Here is a 24040-nt window from a genome sequence, read left to right on the forward strand (position 1 = left end):
AAACCAGACCTATAATAGCATTACAAATTTCAACAGGGGGAAGTATGTGTTCTTTTAAATGGAAATCCAAAATATGTCATCTGCTATTTGATTTACATAATAGGAGCAATTAAAAAAAATCCAGCTGTAAATAATATAGGTGATGTTAAAACCACTTATTTTTGAGATGGGCAATTTAGCACCTTTAAAATGAGAAGCCAGCTCACAGGGAATCACCACCCTCTAAGATTAATCTAAACTTAAAAAGCAGAGAAGAAACCACTGATACTCCTTTGTAATGTTGATTCCCATTTGCCACCACACTTGTGCTCTACGTTTAAGCTGTGTCTTAGCTGCTTCTGTATAGTGTTCAAAGGTAAATCTCTACTGATTTGTTTAAAACAGCTGTCAGCATACGGTTACATATTCTCCAGTTTCACATTGTACCCTTGCTGAGTTATCTTTTTTTTTTTTTTCAGGCCATAACTAGTAACCTGATATATTTTCTCTAAGTAAAAACAAACCAAAACAAGCACAGGAATATCAATGAATACAATCTAGCCAACATTTTCTAATAAATGTTTAATTATATTATAGTGAATATAAATGTTCCATATGAAGCACTAACATTAAAGAATTAAAATTATTTTCATTAGTAAAGAGTTCCTTTCATAGCTGCCATGTGCTGTTTCCCATGTCAACTCAATAAATCTGATTTCTTTTCTTGCCTCTTAGTTCATTCTCTTTCTCTCTGCTCTCTCCCCTCCACCCCTGGACACTAATGACTAATTTGTGGGCACCTAGTGTTTGTTTTATTTTGCTCTTGAAATTCTGTTTAAACTACTGAAGAGGGTTTGTTACAATACATGCCTCATCTTAAAAAAAAAAAAAACTTATCTGCATCTCCCCATTATTGCTCAAGTTCATTTTTCTAACATTGTTTTGATCATCAGTTGTTGATTTAGCTCAGTTTCTGTAAAATTTTCAGTCTTCAAGTTTTCAAGTTAACTATTTACAAGCATGACAAAGTTTAATCCTTTTATTGCACAGTGATTCTTTTTTTTTAATAAAGCATTTCTCTTTTTGAGGAACAGTGCACAGTCTAATTTTTATAGCTTACTTTGTCTTAAATAGAAAGCTAGGTGGAATTTTAACTTTGAAAACTTGGAACAATTTCACAAGGTGCTTGCAGCCTTCATAAAGTCTAATTAGAGCTGTTTAAATAGCATCTTTCTCCTGCACGGAGCCACGAAAGTGGCGTGGGGATCTGTTACTCCCTGGCGCCTACCTCAGCCTGCACTTGTGTTGTTTCCTACCTACAACAGACAAAGCATTTTTAAGGGATCTGGTTGTGTTGTGGGATTTTTTTTTTCCTTTACTCTCGTTCCTAGGAAGCTAATCAAAGAGTAAAACAGAAAGCTCTGTGGGTTTATTTTTATCTCCATTGTTTTTAGTTCAGTTATTGGGATTTCCTTCTCATTTTTATTGTACATCTATGCAGCTTGAGCTAATGAATCTACACTTCATTACTCTGAAGCTATAGAGAAACCTAAGTCATCAATGGTATGGCTCTGTTTTTAGAATATAGGCACATGTTGTACATGGCTGGGGAGTTTAATTATTTTTGTTTTTCCATTAATTTTTTTTTTTAATATGGGAACTGGAAAGAGGCCTTCCAGATTTGGAATTACTTTCTGTCACTAAAGTAATTAGGAGTGAGTAGGCTTATTTCATTTCTGTTTATTACATCAATATCCACTGGTATTTCAGAAGTTTAAATTCATTGACTCATTTGATTCTCACAGGGTGTTGGGTAAGAATGCCTTGAAATTGCTGCTCATACATTAGGATAGACATGAGGAGACAGGGGCTCTGAGAGTTTCCTGCAGATAGAGCTCTTGTCATATTCTGCTTTTGACCACTTCACTGCTGCAATTCTTATTAATGTAATCAATTAATTAATCAGTTCTTATTAATGTAAACTAAGCAGACCAACCCTCTCTGATGTGGCTGAACAGGTACACTGCATGGCCCCGACTCTGCTTTATTTCAAGGCAAAGTGCCCCCTAACTAGAAACAAGTCCCCTCTATCACAAGTGCTGATAAGTCCCCAGCACATGTGGCTTGTCTGGTTATGCACCCAAAGACAGTTCAATCACCCGCATCCTTCGCTGTAGCTCCTCTCATAACCCAGCCTCCTCAGCAGTGCTGAGGTACAGAAAACCAAAGAGAGGAGGACACAGGACATGGAGAGCATGGAGACTGGGGTCACAAACACTTTGAAAGCTATCCATTCCCCCTTTAACTCATTGTGGTGATGAGCTGTAGTGCTCACAGAGCAAGGCACACTTCTGAAAAAAAAAAAAAATCATCTCGCATATGGTAGAAATAAGGACAGATAAGGAGGGTCATTTGCCAAACTGCCCTCATATCTAGGGAGACTTTGGCAGATAATACACTGCCCCTTTGCAAGAAGTGTTTGTTTTTTTCTGGCATGTTGCAAAGAGAATCCTTCATTTGGCTAGTTCTGATGCAGCTGTGGGTTGCTGCCGTGGGGTAAGTGAAGGAGAAGGAAGGCCTGAGCCCCTTGAAATTAAATACATTTACTGGTAAATTATTATTGGATTTCATTTTTCTATTTTCTCTTCTCTAGTTTTGCCATGTCAGCAAACAAAGTAAACATTTAGTCTGCACTGTAGGTTGTAAAATTACAATCTGGGCCTTAACTAGTAATTCGTTGTCGTTAATAGTTTTTCTTTTTATTTGTGTATTGAAGTGGAGGAAGAGACATTATCTACTAAATGAAAGGTAGCTTTTGTGCTCATAGATCTTGAGTAGTTCAGTCTTACAACAGGGAATAAACAGGTTTAACCAAAAAACAGTTTCTTTATGACACAAACTTCACTGAGGGTTTGTAGAAGTGAAAGGAAATAAAAGTACTGGGGTTGTGATGCCACACTGTGAGATGGAGTGGAGTTAGCCATTCAGCTGAGGGCCCACCTCCAGCTCTGCAGTGCAGCAGTGGTGTGTCCTCTGGAGCCGTGGATGGGTTTCTGCCTTCCCTCTAAGGCTGCCTCTTCCTCATGCTCATCCCTACAAGCCAAGGAAAGCCGCTTTTTCTGAATAAACCTACTAGCTCAGTCCTACCACCTCCTATTGTTTTTGAACTTGTTTATTTTTCACCTCACCCGGTTCTAATCAAGATTTGAAGTATTAGTCGCACCGGGAGAAAAAAAAAAGAAAAACTCATCTCAGGATATCAGTGGTAGAAGCGATAGGAATCACCCTGAAAGATCATCAAAACATGTTCCTGCCTAATCTGAGACACACAAGCCTCTACGAATCTTAAAATAACTTCACAGAGATTTCTGAATCCAAGAAGGTTAAGAATACCACAGAGAGACATCATATTTTAAAACTCATAAGGACTTGAGAGAATCCATTTGTCCAACATGCCTTGTTTAGCCAATAAGCAGAGGTCTGGACAAGTTGAACGACTGTCAAAGAGCAAACTACCAGCATCCCTAGACAGGAGTTCCGGTTTCCAGGTTAATTTCTCTCAAGTCTTAGCAAGTGCTTAGCACCTTCCCAAGACTTTGAAAGGCACATGTGACTTACCCTCCAGAGTGGAATGATAGAAAAGTACTCACTTACCCCTTATGATTACTTAATTTCACGTTGCTAAAAAATAATGCATGTGCTATTTTGGGTGCTGTTTAACAGCAGGGCATAAGGCCGTATTATAAAAGCTTTATAATTATAAACACCTCTCAACAAGAGAAATCTTTTCACATCAAATTATCCACTGACCCAAAAAAATCGAATGCAAAGCAAGTTGTTTGTATTTTTTTTTTAACTAGACCCACATGACCCAATTCTTGTCAAACTAACAGGGAAAAAAAACCCTTATTTTAACCCAGTCGTGACAAAACAGCTCAAATAGTATATTCTTTGACATTTCAACATGCTTTCAAGGTTTTAAAGGATTTCTCAGTATAAAGTAATCATTCATCATGAATATTCTTTCAGAGAAGCTTCATCTTTCCAAGGATTCCTTTCCTTTTGTTAATATTCAAACATATGTGGGATCATCATCACAAAGCCACATTCTATTAATTCCATACTTAAGTGAAGAAAAATGTCACTGTCCCTGCATGTGGAACTTTTATCATAAGTTCCCAAAGTTTTCCAGAAAGAAAAACAGGAGAGCCCAAAGCCCATACCCAGGTTTGTTTTTCCACTAAAAGCTGTAACTAGCAATTCCCAGTAAATAAAATGAGAGCCTAAAACTAACCCAACCCTGTTTGAATAGCTGTTTGCTATGGCTTGCTGTGCATGAAGAACACAGAAGCACAATTCTACCAGTCACTCACCTCATCACAATATCTGTTAGTCTTAAAGGCCTGAGTTTTACAACTCCAAGTTTAGTTTCCCAAAACACAAAGACCCAGTATAAAGCATGTATGTAATATTTTTATGCACCACAAGAAATAACAGTCCATTAACTGATGAAATATACCGTAACACAGGAATGGGGAATACTGGAATAATATAAACTCAAGATCTAGCCTCAGTTTTCTAAATTATGACATTAGAATGATAAATAATTATTATTGGTGTAGGAAATATTCACGTGACTATTATTAAATGGAGAGTACACATGAAGCAATACAAAGAAAAGCATGAAAACTTACTTTTATAAATATTGTAAAGCCATGGATTCCTAGGAAAGAGCAAGTTTTAGATGTAAGCTGTTCTTGGTTAATGACATTAAGACCAAATGACAGCAAAGCCCATCCTAAGATTTTGCCTGTGATGAGCTTCAGACATCTTTTTTATGCTCTTGTTATTTGAGTAACTCCTCCCCCTCTTCCAAAAACATAAATAAAAGGCAAGGCACCATCATCATAGTATTGGACAAAAGTCTCCTTGACTCCAAGAAATAAAAGCAATCAGCTAATTTGTAATAAATCTACATTTGTTCAGTTCTGCATTTTAAGTTAGATTTCTATTCATCATACCCCCAGAAGAATTCAGTTAATGCTCACACACTTCTCCTGGATTAGTAGTGCACTCTGATTGGTGTTGCGTTAGCAGATGCAAATCATTTTACAGATAAGGCAGAGAAATGAAGATTAAATAAATAGACATGCATTACTTAGAGAAGGTCACTCAAAAAAAGTGAAAGAATTTTGTATATCTTGCTTCCCAGCAGAACCATCACAATCAAGACCCACTGAAGAAACAAAACAGTTGGGAAGCCAGAATAGTGTGTGTTTTACAGCTGGGTTGGTTGAAAATCTTTCTCGGTATGTTCTATTGAAAACTGAGGTCTCATCTGCTGGAAATACACTGCTCTTTCACTTTAGCTTCCAGTGTGGGGTTAATATTTTTAGCAGGGCAAGCTGCCACCAATTCTAAACTCTTCTCTCATTCATCTTTTTACACAGCATGTTATGTTGGGTTGTACGAATACACAACACATGAGATCTTAGAGCTTCTAGAAACATAGCCATCTCTCACATCTCCACTTTGCAAAGGACATGTGAGAGAGCTTACCCAAGTGTCTTTTTGCCAGAGTGGGTAAAAGCATTTGCCAAAAGGAGGCTTTTATTCCACGAACTACCTGCTTACACACAAGTGTCAAAATAGAAAAGGATCCTCACAACATTTTCAGGATATAAATATTAGCCTCTAAATTTGCTCTTCTAGGTTTTGATTTAGTTTCAATTATCTTCTTTTCAGAGAATCAAGTCCCAAATTCTTAAAGCATTTGGTGATATAGTATAGATCCCCAGTGCCTGGTAGTTTTCGGGCAGAATTTTTACATTTGAATTCCTCAGAAATGCAACCACTATTCAGTAGCAACCTATTCCCCCTAAAATATAATAACAACTCACTGCTTAAACTTGAGCCATATGTCAAAAAACAATTCAGGACATAATAACTGATAAAAATTTGTGCAAGAATGTTGGCTAGGTCTGATTCCCTTCCTTTGGACTGAGTCTCACATCCACCTCCTCTGTCCTCAGATGCATTGTTCACACACATTTGTTATCCCTGATAAGGGGAAATGGCACAGTGCCCAGCTGGGGCATTTTCTGACTCACTAAACAGATTTCTCCATTTTTTTAATTTTCTTGGAAAAAACTTTTCTGGATATTGGTAGCTGAGTGAGGCCCTTAGTCAGAATCCTTTTTATCAATTCTTTAATGTTAACTGCTAAATTAAATTATTTAAAGTGGGCTTTTCCTGTGTTATAAAATAGCTTCATTGTTGGCTCAGAACCAGATCCTGTGGACATGTAGATGTGCGTGCTTCCCAGTGGCTGTAACCTGAGGACTTTATTTAAACTCTCCTTTGAATCTACAGTAATTTGGTGTCAGGGAGGAATGGGATCTTTATCAACAAAGGGCTGCCAGAACCCCAACTGCTTCTTGAGTAGCTGTAATAGATGAATAATGTTACAACCAACCGTGCATTTAAGTTTTTGCTCAAAAGGCTTTTCACTAATGCTGGTGGTATTCCATATCCATGTGTTCATCTTGGAGCTTGGTAGTTTCCATCTGACTTTCATTACTTTCTTGAGAGGATCAGTTTTACAACTGGAGTCAGAAAAGCAGTCAAAGTAATTGCAAGCGGCAATCAGTGAAATATAGCAATTTTAGCTTGGGAACATATGTTCCATTATAAAGAAAGCATTTTTTTAATAAATCCAAGGCTTATATTTTCCCAAAATAATTCAGGGACCATGTACAGGTTCTAGTTCTACCTCCCATATCATGCTAATAACTCCGGTAAAGTGTTTGCTCCCCTTCAGGGACAGGCAATTCATTACCTCTGGAGGAAATCTATTGCCTTTCTGACTCAGACTATTTGAAAATGAAATTCATCTCTCTGTAGTTACATCCTCCAGAACTGAAAGGCTTGGGTCTCAACATAGTAAACCTAAACCTTTCTTCAGACACTCATGGACAGCTCTTATCCCCAACCCCTTTTTTTCTCCCCTTGGCCAGGTTATAATATGTATTCCTTGCTCACAAGGAATAGCTTTGATTTCCTTCATCATTCTGGCCACCTTTCTTGGAAGAAGCTCAAACCTGCCTGCATCCATTTTCAAGGCATTGTGCTGAGGGAAAATTAGACTTTTAATCAGAATGTCTGTATCACATTACAGCTCTGCTACTTATTAAATGTTAGAACTGAGGCAAATTATTTACTCTTTTTGTCACTAGTAGCACAGGTGAATAAAAGAATTAAAGAGATGTGCTCTAGAGGTACAGAAGACAAGCAATAAGCTAGTTAACAAACAAATATATAAGTACAATGTGTAATAGTAGTAGAAAGTGTTGCCAAGGGAGTTCTGAGGTCCCAAGGTATCAAGGACAGGTCTTCTGAGATGGAGGCTGAGTGCTTCTGACAGGAAGGAGATAGTGTGTTGTAGGGTGTGGGGTGGTGCTAAGGTAGGAGACTAATGTTTTCTAACAACTGAAGCAGGCGGGTGTCCAGCGTTTAAAAGGCGAGATGATGAGTAGGATAAGATGAGTCTGGAGAAGTGCCGAGATTTATAGCCATTGTTGAGAGTTTGGATTTTATTTGAAGTATCAAGGGAAGCCATTGTTGGGTTTGAAGACGTTACAGTGTCAAATATATATATATATATATATATATTTTTTAATTGCTCTCATGCTAGCTAGAGAACAGACTGCAAATGACAAAAGTAGAAGTGGAACAGTCAATTAGGAGGCAATCGTGATAACACAAGGAGAGATTCACATGATACAACAACCCGTTGAGGTCTAAAGAAGAAGCAGTGCCCTGCAGAGGTTACCACACAGACACTGCAGTCTGCCTACCTATAATTAAACCAGACTCCACCAACTTCAGCAAGGTTTTGGATCTCTGTGCACCTCAGTTTCCTCTTTTGTGAAAGGAAGATCATGACAGAATTTAATAGAGTTGTTGTGGGGATTAAATAAGCTTATATATGAGTTTCCTCTTAGCTAAGTCTGGAAAGAATTTTTCACTGTTATGACACTTTCCACCCTATATTGCATTTTCAGACTCAGGCATTGTTTTATCTGGTTTTTGCCTGGGAACAATGACGAGAATGAGTGAGGAATGTGACCAGATAGTGGTTTATCTTCCTTTGCTAGCTATATTTTCTTGACCCAATGGAGAGAACAGGGTGTGACAGAAATGGCATTCTATAGACGATCAGTTGGGTTTTTCTTTCTTTGAAGTCTACCTTGTCATATTATGAACATCTAACACCTCAAACATCACTTTACATGAAGGTCCCAAGAAGACTTGTTTTTAATCTTGCTTAAAACCCAAACTTGAATATATTGTGACTCCCCCAGCATAGCGTGGAACAATAATATGACATTGTCTTCAGGCCAAGTGCCAGGCTGTTTCCTCTCATGATATGTTCACCTAGTTAAGTAACATTCATTGTTTTTCAGGCATCCCAGGAAGTGACTATGTGAATGCCAACTACATAGATGGCTACAGGAAACAAAATGCGTATATTGCAACACAGGGATCTCTCCCTGAAACATTTGGTGACTTCTGGAGAATGATATGGGAACAACGGAGTGCCACAGTTGTTATGATGACAAAACTAGAAGAACGATCCAGGGTGAGAATGAATATCTATCTTCTCCCTCTTAGAATGTTCCCTCAGATAGTTCCCGTGTTGCATGTTTTATTCTGGTAGGAATCTAACCTTTCCTTAAGTTTTGACTCTAACAGATACAAATTGTTTGGAGTTTTTTTTCTGGGGTGGGGGAATTAGGTTTATTTACTTAATAGACACTAATTGTGAATGAGTATCAGCAACTCAGATTAAACCAGTCTTTAACATTCTTCTGAGTCTTTCAAAAGGAAATTCTCTCCTATTATGATGTGTGTGATTGCCAAAAGGAAAAAAAATAAGTAGCACTTAAAGAAGTAGACAACTTGTGTAGAGAAAATAAATATTAGCTTGGACATCTCTATAAAGCTCACACTGAATAAGAACACACAGAATTTGAGGGAGAATCTCACCAATATGTACTTCCCAATATTTTCAACTTTTTCTTTCTCTAATCTGCAGTGTTAAATCCAAAATTCTATGAGAGGCGCTTTTTAAAAATTAGTCAAATTAACATAAATTAAGTCAGGGCAGCCAGAAAAATGATGTGGTTAATACACGGCTGAGAAAACACATTAATGTGTAGAGGGCATCTTGCTACTTGTGAGTTTAGCCTTCTCCAAAAGGAATAGATTTTAATCACAGAGTCATTGCTTAGTAAGGTCCAAGAAAGGAGTTTAAGTCATCATATGGGTCCAAAATTATGGAGCATGTCATATTAATAAAATGCTATTGATTTGCTAAACTAAAATGTAATGGGTAAGCAATATGCCATACTCCCAAGTGAATATGCAAATACTGTAGCCATCTGATGAAAATCAATCTGTAACCTTGAGAATTTAACAAACGCGTCTGACAAATCACTGAAGACAGCACATAATCTCACAGAAGAATGGGGCATTGGGGCAAAGTTTGAAACCACCAATGAGGGGACTCTTTCACCAAGGTCACAGTATTCTCAAAAAGGCTACTGAGAAGGAAGCCAAAGGCCAACTCTCCATTTGTTGTGTCACAGTTGATATATGTATATATATTTTTTAATGTTCTTCAAAGCTCAATGCATAGCAGTTTCTCTTAACTCAGGTGTGTATGTAAGAGAGGCGTTGAAGGCTGCCCTGGGGACTCGTAAGGGAAAAGCTCAGACTTAGGGAAATATAAAAAGTCCCAGCTGATATCTTAAAGATGAGAAATCAAAAGATATGGTACACACTGGTTTAGCAAACCTAAAAAGCAATCAGATCTTTTCAAAACATGTGAATTCTACAGAAATACTGTCTGAAATGAATTTAGATAAAGCTTCTTATGACTATGAAGACACATGTCTGTGTTATACTTTACATGCAAATGCCATTCAAAAGATGTAAACAGAGCCATTGTACTCAGGGTAACCCCTATACAACAAGCACTTTCTTTAAAAACAACACCCCACCCAAATGATTCTTGGATAAAATCATCAGTAATTAAAACAATGTCTAACATGTGTTGGATGCATTGATATTTCACAACACGCCCATAGGATAAACATTACTAGGATTTCCACTTCATATACAAGTAAGCTATGGCCAGGATGTTCCAGAAGGTCACCGAAGCTCATTCAGATACCAAGGTCAAAGTGAGGAATTGAAGATGAAAGCCTGACTCCAGAACACACGTGCTTACCCACCAAGCCATACTGCCTGTTAACACTCCTGTGAAGCAAAGACAGCTGAACTATTTTATTACAGCACGCATGTAAATTCAACCTACCCAGGCTGCTCTGCCTAGAGATACCGGCTGGTAACAAGCAGTCATTTGCAAAAGCTGTTTTCAGTAAAACACACATTTTATCTTGACACTGCAGGCCTTCATTAAACCATGCACAGAAACTTGTTTTGAAATAACCAAATGAAATTCTGCCCTTTTTCTCCCTAATTGCTTCTAATAATAAAGTTAGTTCTAACTGGCCCCACTGCCAGTGCAACATCTGATAGTAATGAGCAGTTCTCGGCAGAAGGCATTGTGACTTAAATACCGCCCGTTTATCTGTATGTTGCAGGCTACCTTTTTTTCCCCCACCCCAGACAGGGAAACTTATTTGGAAGTTACTAAATGAACTTCTGTTTGCTCCCTTCATTAATTACTCTTCACTCTTGCAAGTTAGCTCGTGCCTTTGTTAAAAGACCTAAGGAGCCAGTTAAAGTGCTGTCTTGTGATTTTTATTCTGTGGTGGTTTCGGTCTTTACGCGAACTTGTGATGACCTGCATAAGCCAAAACTGAGAAGTCTCACCCATCATGAATCTGACCATACAATGAGCCCTGAGGCCCAAGGCCTAAAAGCCCTTTGTTCCCCCATCTAGAACACTGGAGGGAAAATGACCAAGTGTCATAGAGAGATCTAAAACAGCCCCCAAATTATTTCACCTGCTCTTCATCCTCCTCCCTCACATCCTCCTCCCTCACCTTTCCCCTGTCTACTTGCTCCCTCCTCTAAAGAAGTGGGGAGGGAAGGCATTCCTGAATTCTCAAAACAAGAACTTGGATAACATTTTGCTATAAAAACAATGTTATAAATAGTGGTTAGCTGTTACTGAAATATATAGCTCCATACTTTAGGCACTTTGTGGGTTATGTGGGCTGACCTAGGTGTCAATGAATTCTCAATTCCCAGCAGCCAACTTCAAAGCAGACATCTGGACTAGCCTGGCTTTACGTAGGAAATGCCTGTAGTCTCCTTCATAAAGGGAGAGGGTCCAGGTAGTTTAAACAAATTATCTGTCCAAGGGCTGAAGCCTGAAATTTCATTATTTTGATTAAGGCTCAGGTTCTCAAAATAATGTTCATCCCCTTGGCTTATTTTTTTAAAAGGGCACATGTGTATAAACACTTCTGTGTATGAGAAGTAGGCAAGAATACCTGTTAACTGGAGAACTGGGGTGGGAAAGAAAGAAGAAAAGGAAAGGGAAGAAAAGATAGTATATTACACAGGACTGCCTGGGGATACCACCATCAGAGAAGCTATGTGACATAGTTCCAAGTAGGGGTGTCTTGCGGTCAAATGTCTGGATTTAGATCCCGACTCTAGGACATGCTATGTGACAATGAGCAACCTGCTGGATCCCTCAAAGTCTCTGTTCTCCGTTTTGGATTACGTGGAAGGGTTATTGTGGGTATTGCCTGAGATAAGGAATGTGACAAGGTGGCTCAGTGATATACGCTATTATTTTTCGGTTGAGAGAGAGAGGTTGAAGGCTTTACCATTATAGCTTTAGTTTCCCCTAAAGCTGGCTTCCGAATAATTCAATTTTTGTTGCCAAATGAAATGAGTTTATTTCTCAGTAGCTGACAGTGAATCCTGACCAAACTCAGAGAGTCACTGCACATGGCAAATTCTGCTCACTGTTCCCAGTGGAGCAGACCCATGCATCCCGGTCAAGAGGACAGTATAGCTCAGAACATGGGGTTCTTTTGCACTTGCCTTTGACAGAATCTCCAAAATGGAGACCTTGATGCAAGGAGCTTGTTAATCAATCTGCAAAAAAGACGACAATGGAACATTCTGGCTGCTACTTTCACATGTCTTAAAGCAATATAATATAAAAATAGTAAGACCAACATGAGCTATATGTAGTAATAATTATCACTAAAGATAATATATTCTTGGCGGGAGGGTATAGCTCAGCGGTAAAAGTGCATGCACAAGGTCCTGGGTTGAATCCCCAGTACCTCCGTTAAAATAAATAAGTAAATAAATAAACTTAGTCACCTCCTCTCCAAAACAACCAAAACCAATAAAAATAAAATATTAAAAAAAGATAATATATTATTGACACTACATTTCTTCTGGGTTCTTTTGATTCTCCCTCCCCATTCTCATTTATTTGGTGATGCTCGAGAATCCGCCTTGAGAACCTATCTCCTATGTCTTCCAGCCCTCTGTTGTTCCCAGGCCCACTCTCACCTTCTCACTGTGGCTGATACATCAGCAGAGCTTGTACCCTTTGCTGAGTCAGAACAGTTCACTCAAGAAAAAGGATGCTGGGTCCATTAGCATGTGTTAGACATTTCACCGACTTTTTGTTATAGGATCCACCATTCTTAGCATTTGGATGGCTAAGTGTAGAAGCCCTTGCAAGTGTGAGGTGTGGCTTAGAGTTTAAGGTGACCATTTGAAGACTTAAGTTCCTTGATTTTTTTCAAATGTTATCACCCCCTCTCTCAGTTGTGTAATGTGTAAGTTGAATATTTTCCATGAGTTTGTTTAGGGGGTAGGTGTGTGTGTGTGTGTGTGTATGAAACAAAATATAAGGCTAAAAACTAGTGATTTTGTAGATAAAATTTGATTGCAGCCTGAAAACACACAGATCAGTTTAAAGCTTCGTAGAATGTACTGTGTGACATGAGATACTGTTAGTGGGTTTTATTCCACAGTTTCCATCTTTTTTGCCAAATCCTCTCAAGTTCTGCATAGTTCATTGATTCTGCAGCAAGTCATTCCTGTGCCCCAGAATGTGGTCTCTAATTGCTTCCATGTTTCATAACATGCCAATAAGCACATGGATTGGTTTGGGCTACCACATGGAGGGAAGAAAATGTTTGGAAAAAATGAAGCACTGGTTAGAAAGTAAAATGTATACAGCTGGGATTTCCACTCCAAGGGTATTATTTGTGGGCATCTGGGACACATGGTTGGCAAGCCTCGCTTGAGGAATCGGAGTCTCCAAGGTACTGGATTTGCTGAGGTGATTCCTGGCCCAGAAAGCTCTATTATTTAGTGAGTGATTGCTGACTTTTTTTTTCCTTTATCTATCTGCTTTTGGCTGTTTCTCCTCTACTTTGTTTTCCATCTTGATGTAGATAAGACACAGGGAATGTGTACACCTATGCTTAACAAATTCTTCAACAGCCTCGATTAGTGTTAGAAGCAAAAATGAGGTTAAGAGATACTTGACTTTCGCTTGTCCTCCCAGCCTGCCTTCAGTCAGTGTCCAGAGTTGACGCTCGTCTTGCAAGCTTCATAGTGGGAGTTGAACCACTCAAAGAGCTAGTATTGTGGTGGTACTTAGTGCTATCAGTGTCGAGGATGGGGAGTGAAATTTTGATGCTCCAAAACTGGGGCATGATTTGAACTGTCATCCAATGTGGGCCATGTTGATTAGTAGTAAAAGCCTAGAATTGTTGTTTTTTTTTCTTTTTTCTTTTCTTTTTATTTATTTTTTTAAGGGGGGAGGTAGTTAGGTTTATTCATTTATTTATTTTTAGAGGAGGTATTAGGGATTGAACCCAGGACCTCGTGCATGCTAAGCATGCGCTCTACCACTTGAGCTATACCCTCCCCTCAAAAGCCTAGAATTAGAAGTGAGAAAGTCTATACTTGTTTCCCAAACTCTCTAAATCTCATTTTCTGTTCCCAAATAGAGAATCAAGAAACCCAGGTGATGGCATCCATTGCTAGAGCAGATCAGATATTTTGTGCAACATCGCTTACTTTCTCTTAGGTCAGAAACAGGAAGATCCTTGCTCCACTAGACTTGGTTGTTTGTACTAATGAATGGAGGTTAGATGCTGTCAAGGCCAGAGGATCAGGCTGGCATTAACTACACTATGTTAATAGCTTTAAGAGTTAGAATACAGGGACATGGCACGTGGCCAGTGCAGCAAGTGTGACCTAAAGACCACTCACTCTTCCTATGTCCTCTCAAGTTCTTGAATGTCACCTCAGTAAATTTTCCCCAACAGAGAATGATAGTGAGCTGGAGACACATTTACACTTGGTTCTGTGGCTAAGAGGGCAATTCTGGGCAAAAAAAACAGCAAAAAAGGAGATTCTGATCAAACATTTTCTTGTTTTTCTGTAAAACAAATCTTGAGACTCTTTTCAGACTATGAGGTCCTTTTGGGTTAAAAGTTCACAGAATCCTGTTGCAGATTATAAATGGCAGTGTTACTGTTTTCATTGTCGTTATCAGTTTTGGCCTAGCCTTGGCCAGTGGCAAACTAATTCTTGGCCACTCTGGTTTGTCAAGGTTCGGTAAGTTTAATGGAGAGCAAATGCTTTCCAAATGCCAGGTTTGTGTCCTTTTCCAAACAGAACTGGGAGTGCCAAAGGCCTTGAACGTTTAATTTCTCAAACTGCAGCCTCAAGTGCTGCCTATCTAGGGCAACAGAAGCTGCTTTTCCCTTAAGCAACTATGGGACTGGCAGCACAAACATTGCCTTTGGAGTCTGCATGATGTATGGGATTGTTTTTGAAAAGTGTTGGATACTTAATGTATATAGGACACTGGCAACAAAAAGAATGATGCTCATGTTGGCAACCTAAAGGATGTCTGGGTTCTTATCTAGCAAGTTCCACACTCGGTTTTCTCTTGTCAACAGACACAGTGTCAGATAAAAGAGAAAGAAGCCCGCCAATTTCTTCCTGTTTGTTAGCTTCCTGGATTTTCTACCTTCTTTCCCCACCCCACCTCCTCTATGTAGAATGACAGCCTACAGATCCTGGCTCAAAACATTCCTATTCAAGTGAATTAGAAGCAAAACAGCCTATGGAATGAGATTTACGGAGGGGGAGATGGAACTTTGTTCCTGGTGACATTGAGCTAAGCCCCTCTTTCTCCACATTCATGGTTATAGCACTCCCAGTCTGGATTAGGTCATTTTTAAAATTCTGAGAAGTGTAGATGAAGCTCTATGCTTAGGAAAGGCAGATAGTCAGCTGTTGTGCACCAGTATAGTTGTACTGGGTGTTAAGATATTAACATGTATCAATACTGGCTGGTATATAAAAATTATCTTTTTATTGAAACTTTAAGTCACCTAATGATATTGCTCACTGGCAGTGACACTGGAGTGTTACTGGACTACAGGCAGCCACTAGGCAGACCAAGGCAGATGCAGAGGTGACAGTAAGTTTGGGTAGAGCATGCAACCACTGCTAAGAGTGACTGGGGCTGAGTGTAAACTCCAAGAGCCCAAGCGAAGTGCTACCTGGCGATGACAGAGGGGCATTCTACACGAATATCCTCTGGCTACAACAAAGCTAGAAACTAGAGACATAATGAGAGAAGTCATTGGCAAAGTCCAGAGGAGCTCCCTCTTTTAACTCCCGGCAGACATATTGTCTTGTTCTGTTTTGGCTGCCGTAACAGAATGTCACAGACTGGATGCATTATCAACAACAAAAATTTCTCACAGTCCTGGAGGCTGAGAAGTTTAAGATCAAGATGCCAGTTCCTAGTTCACAGAAAACTGTCTTGTATCCTTACATGATGAAGGGGTGAGGGAGCTCTCTGGGGTCTCTCTTAAAAGGTACTAATCACATTCATGAGGGCTCCACCTCCCTGACCTAATCACCTCCCAAAGGTCTCACTGCTGACACCATCACATTGGGGATTAGGTTTCAACATATGAATTCTGGAGGGACACAAACATTCAGTTCATAGCACACATCAAACAAAAGGAAATATCAGGGATTTTTTTTTAATTAATACATGGTTTGGAATGTGTTTGAATGGCTCAATGAATTGATAAGCAGGTTTATAATGTAGAATTTAGTTCATTTAAAGACTAATATTTTTCAGCTTTAGAGTTTTATTTATGAAAAGCTATCACTGTGCAGATAGTCAAATGCGTTAGTATCACTCTCATTTCAAGTATTCTGTTGCCCTTGATCCTCTACTAAATAGTGGTCAACAAAGAGAAAATGAAAAGGGGAAATACACAAACCAGACAGCTTGCTGTTTGAAAACAGACATGGCTAAATATTACTTGCATGGAGAGAATGACACTATTACTGAAACAGAATAGAATCATTGACATGATCTCTGTCCTTATTTTGGAAGATCAAGTATTAAATCTTAAAAATGCTAAAAAGAGATGGAATAACCTATAGGAACAGTAAAGCATATAATTTTTCTGTCCACTAGAATATATCCTAATATTTATCTGAATTTTCTTTCATTGTGTTCTCCGTTATTCAGTGTACATTGACAGGTGTGTGTTAACATTTCCTTAGTCTAAATAACAACCCAGATTTGTATTATCTAATGTTAACACATTGTCCACTCCTTATGGAAGAATCCTCTGCCCAAACTTACTAAATACTAGCCATTCTCACCAACAGTTTTGGTTTTCCAGGTATCATTTATTGTCTATTTTAAGTCCTTCTTTGGCTAAATAACGTGACCGTAGGCAGGCTTTTCAAAGTACCATGTGGCAAATGCATTTTTGTTCAGTGATGTTGGGACCCTTTGGAGGGATTGGGTTTGTCACATGTGGAATTCTGATGCTTTGCCACACTGTCATACTCAGTAAGTGCTGGGAAACAAACAGCTGGAAAACAAGCCACACCTAAATTTCCATAAGCTTAAAATATTATATTCACACTTGCTTGGTTAAAATGCACATGCTTGTTTTGTTTTAATGTTTTGCGCAGTAGATGACCTATAGCACGCATTATGCTAAAGAAAATTTGTGGTGGGCAATCCTAAGATTGACCATAAGGGCAAGAAGGAGGGCAGATATTTCCTTAGGGTGAAACAATGGATGGTCCTGGAAAACCAGATCATCCATTAACAGAACTTCGTTCTGGCATGAAAGCATGCAGTTAAGCCCAGGGGAAATATTTGCTTTCTCCAGATGTCCCAGAGGCAGTAACAGGATAGATTTAGAAATTTTGCATAGCCCAAGGAGGGTGATTCTTCCTGGAAGGGATAGGCCTGAAATTAATCAGTTAAACAGCAAGCAGAATTTAGTGCTTATCGCATGGAATATCTAAAGCCCCACCTCTTTGATCGCATTTTTTTTCTTAACTATATACTCCTAATAAATATGATGTCGACCAGGCTTTTGACACTCTGGATCCACAAGATCTTGAGTCCCCTGGTTCCATCGTTGCTCTTTACTCTGTCTCTTTGTTTCTTAAGTCTTGCATCACCTGTCCTCAGACACGGTCCCTAGCTACACTGGACGCAGCAAATAAGGCTTTGTTATATTGAAAGGAGGAGGTTTTACTTTCAGAAAGTTTTAGGCAACTTAAGAATAAGCCAACTTAGACCAAAGTACAGTTGATTATAAAGTCAGCTTGCACATGTTGAGTGCCCGTGATGTGCCAGGAACTTCCAAGATAAGCCATGTGGAAGTAAAAATGGAACTAGAAGGAGAGCACTTCCCCAAAGCACAGTCAGCAGACCTACTGGATCAAATCCTACTAGATGTTTCTAATGGCAAGTTTTTCTGAATACACTTAAATATGTTCATCAACTTGCTTTTAATAGTTTGCCATGAAAGAGAGAAAATGAATTAATTCCATAGCAAATGTGTAGCAATAGTCAACCTGTTCTTTCCATAATAATGGAAAAAGGAAAGTTTACCACATAAGGGTAATTAATCACTTTGCAATTATAAAAAGAAATAACATCCCCAAATTCAGCCAGGAGTCTGAATGGTCACATTCAGTGTAGGCCTCAAGTAGAGTTACAGGGCAATGTTTCTAAACCACAGCCTGGGTAGTGGGTTCTGCTTCACTCCTTTTCTACCTCAGAGTCTAGCAAATTCTCTTCTCATGGCAGACTGGGTCCAGGTAGATTAAGGGAGTTGTTCTGAATCTCACAACTACCTATTACTTAAAGAACCAGGAGGTATAAACATGCCTCCATGGTTAGTCAGTAAGACTGATGATGACTGGGTGCAGGACTGTGTCTCCTTTCACTCTGGTGTCCTCACGGCCACTCACACCTTGCCTCCCACCTAGAACGTCCTAATCCCTACTGGGATTAATAACATATTCCTTTTTTTTCCACATTTAAAGTGATTTCAGTAGTTTATAATAACAACCACAAAAGTTGAGAACATAATCTGACAAATAATAATAGCTATTCCCATTGGATGCCTATTTGTGTTGGCCATCGGGTTCTGGGTTTCAGGTGCATGATTTCTGAGCCTTACAATAGCACTATCATGCTGGAGATAGTCATTCTCATTTTATAAAAGAGGCCACTAGACTTTGGTCCTGGAAATACAGAACCAGCTTACCAGTCAACCAGTGAGAAGGCCCAACCTTGCATAAATCATTCCTGGAGGCCACCTGTAGTTAGTTACTTTAGAATCAAATAGGGAAAGACAGAAATCAGTATTTGTATTCAGTGGCTCCTGCCCTTTAGTCCTATATACCCAAAAGGGAGCCTCCTACACATCTCAACTCTCACACTCAGCTCTATGCATGAAGCCTAACAAGTGGTATCTCTCTGGAGATACCTTCAGAGATTTTCTCCCAGGAAAAAAAAAAGTGGTGGGGGAGGGAGAGAGGCTATTGTCAAAGAAAACATATCAAGAGAGGAAAATGAAGCTAGTTCCTTTTGAATTAGCTAATTAGAAAAAAATCATTTCTATTATTCTATGTCCTTTTTTATTTTTTCCTCACTAGACTTTTGACTTGCTCTCTAATGTTGAAATCAGAAATTATGTGTTTAGCATAGTGCTAAGAATGAAAAATCTTAAAGGAATATCTGTCAGTAAGTCTAAGCCCTTAAATTTAGCCCTCAGAAGTCAGATGAAACCTGTGCAGGCTACTCGGAGAACGAGGTGAAGAAAATAAAGGCTGTGATACTTGCTAATGAAGGGAAGGATGTATTGCTGTAGCTGTTCAGGTAACTCAGGGAATGCTTCCAATCCCACTGCTAAGAACGTATGTGTGTATATGCACATACGTTAGAATATTTATTTTTTCATAAACTCCCCTTGTGAAATATTTCCTGAGAGAAAATGGCAATGTTTAAATATATTTGCTTTTGAAAAAAATTGCTCCTAGTTTTTACAGTTGCACTTAAAACATGTTAAAGGATATTTTTGGTAAAGAATAAGATTAAAGTACACTATTTAAAGTGAGTACAAAAATTTTTTCTTCTCTTAGCTAAAAATGTTTATAATATTTATTCCTTATAGTAATGTTTTATGGAATTTTTTTCCCAAAAGAGGTCTATCAAACCCAATAAGAGTTTCAGTTCTCAAACTTATTACTAGAAATACAATAATTAACATAAATTTAGTTTTCCCTACATCTTAGGAATGTAGTAGATTTATAGATGGAAAGTCACTCTGTAATGGAGTGACTTTTTTTTTTTTCCAGAGGTCACATAAAGGCTAGTTTATGATTCTTCTTCTTTATCTTTGTCTTACCTCACCAAAAGGTCTGAGGACAACCAGTTCCCAGGTTTGAAACATAATTACATTGAATTGGGTTCAGTGCATTGTACTGACCTTATAGTTCATTTTGTTGCATTAACTTGCTGTTTTTCTGCCCATCATAGTGGTGTTTATCCTCGTGGGGTTTGACCTGTTGGTTTTGATTTGATTTGATTTGTTGATGTTCAACTGAAACTGTTAAATAATGAGTTTGAATTTCTCTCTTGATTCCTAAACTTAGTGCATTGCTGGCATCCCCTCAAATGTTGCAATAAGAGGCCTTCAAAGTTACTTTTGTCCTTTGCAGCAAGACATCAACTTGACGTCTATTTCATGGTTTAAAACAAGAGCGTTTGACTGAATTTTTGTGATTTTTTTTTTTTTCTGAATTATGGCTACTTAAGTAGTGTTGTCTCTACTAGGGTGGTAACCTTTGCTAAGTCAGCTCAGATACGACGTGGGTTTAAATAAGGGGCCAAAGCACACGCAGAGGCACTCAGCTCTGGTCTTGTTATGTCAATATTCTTCTTAAAGAATTATCTACCCCTTGGGTTATTTTTAAGTTAGAACATCTGACAGAAATACAAAACAGAAGAATATTTTGTGCATCTTGGAAATGCAAGTCTTACTAAGACACAAATTCTCCATTTTACTATGAACCACTTTGTTTGTTTTCCATAAAATAGGTAATGTCTGTGTGGGTCTCACAGTTGAAATAAAGGCACAGAAGTCAAACCTTGGAATTCAATTTCTGCCTTTCCATAAATGTACATTCTCCTTTACCTAGTCTAGGAAATTGTGTAAAGAATAAAACTTCTCCATTTTCAGAAAGTCCACTATCTAGATAGCCTGAATCTTGTGAGTAGCAAAATGCTTCAACGTAAAGGAGAAAATTACAATATTTTTCACAGAATAATACTTATATTTATATTCATCATAAAAGCAAATAATTATCTAGTAATTCTATTCACTGGACCAAAAAATTCTAGTGTCTATGATAATAATGCCTTACTGCTTTCGTTTAAATCCAAAGATTGTAACCTTCGAATCTTTCTTTTTCAAATAGAATGTGTGCTTTCAAATATTAAATAGTACTAGATTTCTGTACCTAGAGAAATGCATTTTAGGTGACTTCAATTAATAATTAATTACTCCCTTTTTTTTCTTTTCAGATAGGAAGGGAAGATATATTCTGATCTATGACCTTACTAGAAAATACAGTGTTGTCTTTGCCATTTTTTATTATGCTTTTTAATGCCCAAAGGATACATCCAGTAAATCTGAGGCTTACTGTAGACTTAGAATTATTCTTTTTTGCATCTTAAACTAATTGGGTTGGATACCTTTTACATGCTTTTGTTCAGTTCCGCATAGAAACTAGATTGTTCATCTGAAATGAATGGATTTTAAATTATTTAAACTTTGCACTGCTAGTGTGTGACCCTCTGAGACTTTTTAAAAGGACAGCTCTTTTCCCCCTAGACATTATAGATTTAACTTGTTTTTGATACACATACCATTTATCTTATATTTTAAAAAATGCTATGTTGTTTATTATACTTTGATAGATTTACGAATTACTTCTACTCTTCTTTAAACAAGCGTATTTGGGAATGGTGATAGCTCAAGATGAAATAGCTTGTGCTTTGTAAACCTTGATGGATGAACACAAACTATCTCACCAAGTCATTTAAGTGCCTAAGTGTAATCTTTCTGAAGCGATTCTTAACATTTATTCCAGAACAAATTTGTGTTTTCTTTTCAAGTACTCTGAAGTTTCAAATACCTCTCTTCTTATTTTACTCAGCAACAATCGGCAATTTATTTTTCTCCACAAAAATTGAATTTGTTACTGCTTAGTATTCCTACCAGTTTGAAAAATGTGGTTTATATTGGCATCAGAGCAGTAATTTACATACATTGGGATAACAAGAAAGCATGCCAGAAAAAGATCAATGTAAAATGAAATGCAGAAAAGCTGTTTTCCTTCAACAGCAATTCAAAATAGAGCTAATAGAGAAAATGATGAGGATTTGCCCTGAATGTGTCACTTGTTTCTTCCAGGTGAAGTGTGACCAGTATTGGCCTAGTAGAGGCACCGAAACCCATGGGCTGGTCCAAGTGACGCTGCTCGATACCGTGGAGCTAGCTACGTATTGTGTTCGAACATTTGCACTTTACAAGGTTTGCTTTTTTATTTTTTTCCCCTCCCTTTCCCCTTTCCATTATTTAAAGATAGCTTCTTTTGAGAAATCAAATATCTCAAGGCTTTACTTAAATCTTGATTCTACTGGCAACAATGAAGAATGAAATAATTCTTCCATTATCGCTCAGCAATTTTTCTCTTTGTCTGGTGATTTATCAGTAGATATGGAACGCTTGCTCTGAACGAAAGTTTCGGCAAATGAAGAATAGATGAAGAAGAACTAGTTCTTTCTGTAAAATATAACGGGAGCACTCCTGATAGTTAAACCTGAAAAATGTAATGCTTCTCACCTAAGAATTTTATCTTTCTGGGCAAATATTGGTAATTTACAAATAGCTTGAGGTTTGTATCTCCGAAGAGTGCGTCTTCCCAAAGGATATTGGGTGGTGGGAGGAATTAAGACAACATATCTTCTTGTTACCTCTTCCATGTTATTATTCATCATTATAACCTGAAGCCTGGGACACAGAGTTTCAGCCAGTATTCCTACTTCACAGAATGGTTCCAGCGAGAAGAGAGAAGTAAGGCAATTCCAGTTCACCGCCTGGCCTGATCACGGTGTTCCAGAACACCCAACACCTTTTCTAGCTTTTTTACGGAGAGTCAAAACCTGTAACCCTCCCGATGCAGGTCCCATGGTTGTACACTGCAGGTAAGAACCACTGAGAGTATTTTTCTTGCAGTCATAAGGTTTGTGGGGAAACAAAAAACCAAGTGATTCGTCATTAGATATTCTCCTTCCAACCTCTTGATACTCTGGGATACCAACTGCCTTCATAAATAATGCAGGTAGTCTTTTTTGGTCAAATGAAGCATGTAGTAACATTAATAGGAAAGGTTTAAAATCGTTCATATCCCCACCTCCCTCCACCAGGAGATAAAGGCCACTGTGGTCCATTCTATTTTCTCTTTAGAGCAAAAATAAATATATTCTTTAAAAAATATATGTATATATATGTGAATTTTTGACAGGCGCTTATGGGCTGGGCTGGTATAAACTTTTGATTATTTATAGGGAAAAAAACTACTGAACAAACTAATATTATAAACATACAAACTCTCAGAGATAATTTCTTACTGCTTAGAGCTGCTTAAAGATGCCTTCAATGTATTAATATTATCAAGTCACTTATAGAAAATATTCTGAATTTTAAAAATTTACTTAATAAAATATATACAAAGGCCTGTAGTTTGGAAGAACTTGTTTTATGTACTTGGAGGTAATGAGCCTGTATTTCTCTTGAAATGTTGTATAATTGTTTTGTACTTAATTTTGACTAGTATTCTCTATACCACCACTCAGATTCTACCATACATAAGTGTTCATACATTTTTAATATTACAGTGATTTATTCCAGTTTCCTGAATTCCTCTCAAGGATTATTACTAAGAGATTACTAAACATACCTAGTCACATTCTATTTATTATTATATCAAGTAAAGTTCATGTAACTTTCTAGTAGTTCTTTGTAACCTGAGTAATTCAAATACGAGAGAATATGGCTTCTTACACAGATAAGTAAAATTGCAGTGTGGAAGTTTAAAAAAAAGGAACGGTAGTATCTATCCTACACCAATTCTATCATGACTTCATAGTATAACTTTCTTTCACATCCCATATTATACTGCAGCGTAATATAGTAGATCTTAGAAATCGAGTCTGTTTTTACAAAAAGCTGAAGATGATGGATAGATGAGCATACAACCAATAAAGCACACCGGACTAACCCGTGCTGTAGTGGTAATTGTTGAACAATGGCCTGGCAAATTCCATACAAGATAACATATTTCTCTTTCCCAGCATTTTTTCCCCAACAAAAACTAATAATAACGTCATGTTTTACTCATGAAGTATTTAACAAATTCCAAAGCACTCTACCATGCTTTACTGTGTTTGATGTTCCTAACAACAGTATGTCAGGTCAAGAGGAGAGAACACATGAGAAGCTACAGGGTTTGATTCAAGTAAGATAGCTAAGGAGTTGGCGGTACAGGTGGCCTCACCTTATAATCTAGTTCTTTGTCCTTTTTAACCAGGACAGGGAACTTTGAGGACCTGTCA

At 38.0% G+C, this 24040-nt stretch overlaps 1 protein-coding gene across 35 annotated transcripts in view; it reads left to right on the forward strand.

The window, feature by feature from the left end:
* Positions 1-24040, forward strand: part of PTPRD (protein tyrosine phosphatase receptor type D) — a 1865527-nt gene that overhangs the window by 1800433 nt on the left and 41054 nt on the right. For all 35 annotated transcript variants that reach the window (XM_072959433.1, XM_072959445.1, XM_072959436.1 and 32 more), the window contains 3 exons: positions 8445-8620; positions 21837-21956; positions 22476-22630. In XM_072959433.1, coding sequence (XP_072815534.1) covers positions 8445-8620; positions 21837-21956; positions 22476-22630 — 451 coding nt within the window. The remainder of the gene's footprint in view (positions 1-8444; positions 8621-21836; positions 21957-22475; positions 22631-24040) is intronic.

Source organism: Vicugna pacos, chromosome 4 (genome assembly GCF_048564905.1).
Source record: "Vicugna pacos chromosome 4, VicPac4, whole genome shotgun sequence".
NCBI lineage: Eukaryota > Metazoa > Chordata > Mammalia > Artiodactyla > Camelidae > Vicugna > Vicugna pacos.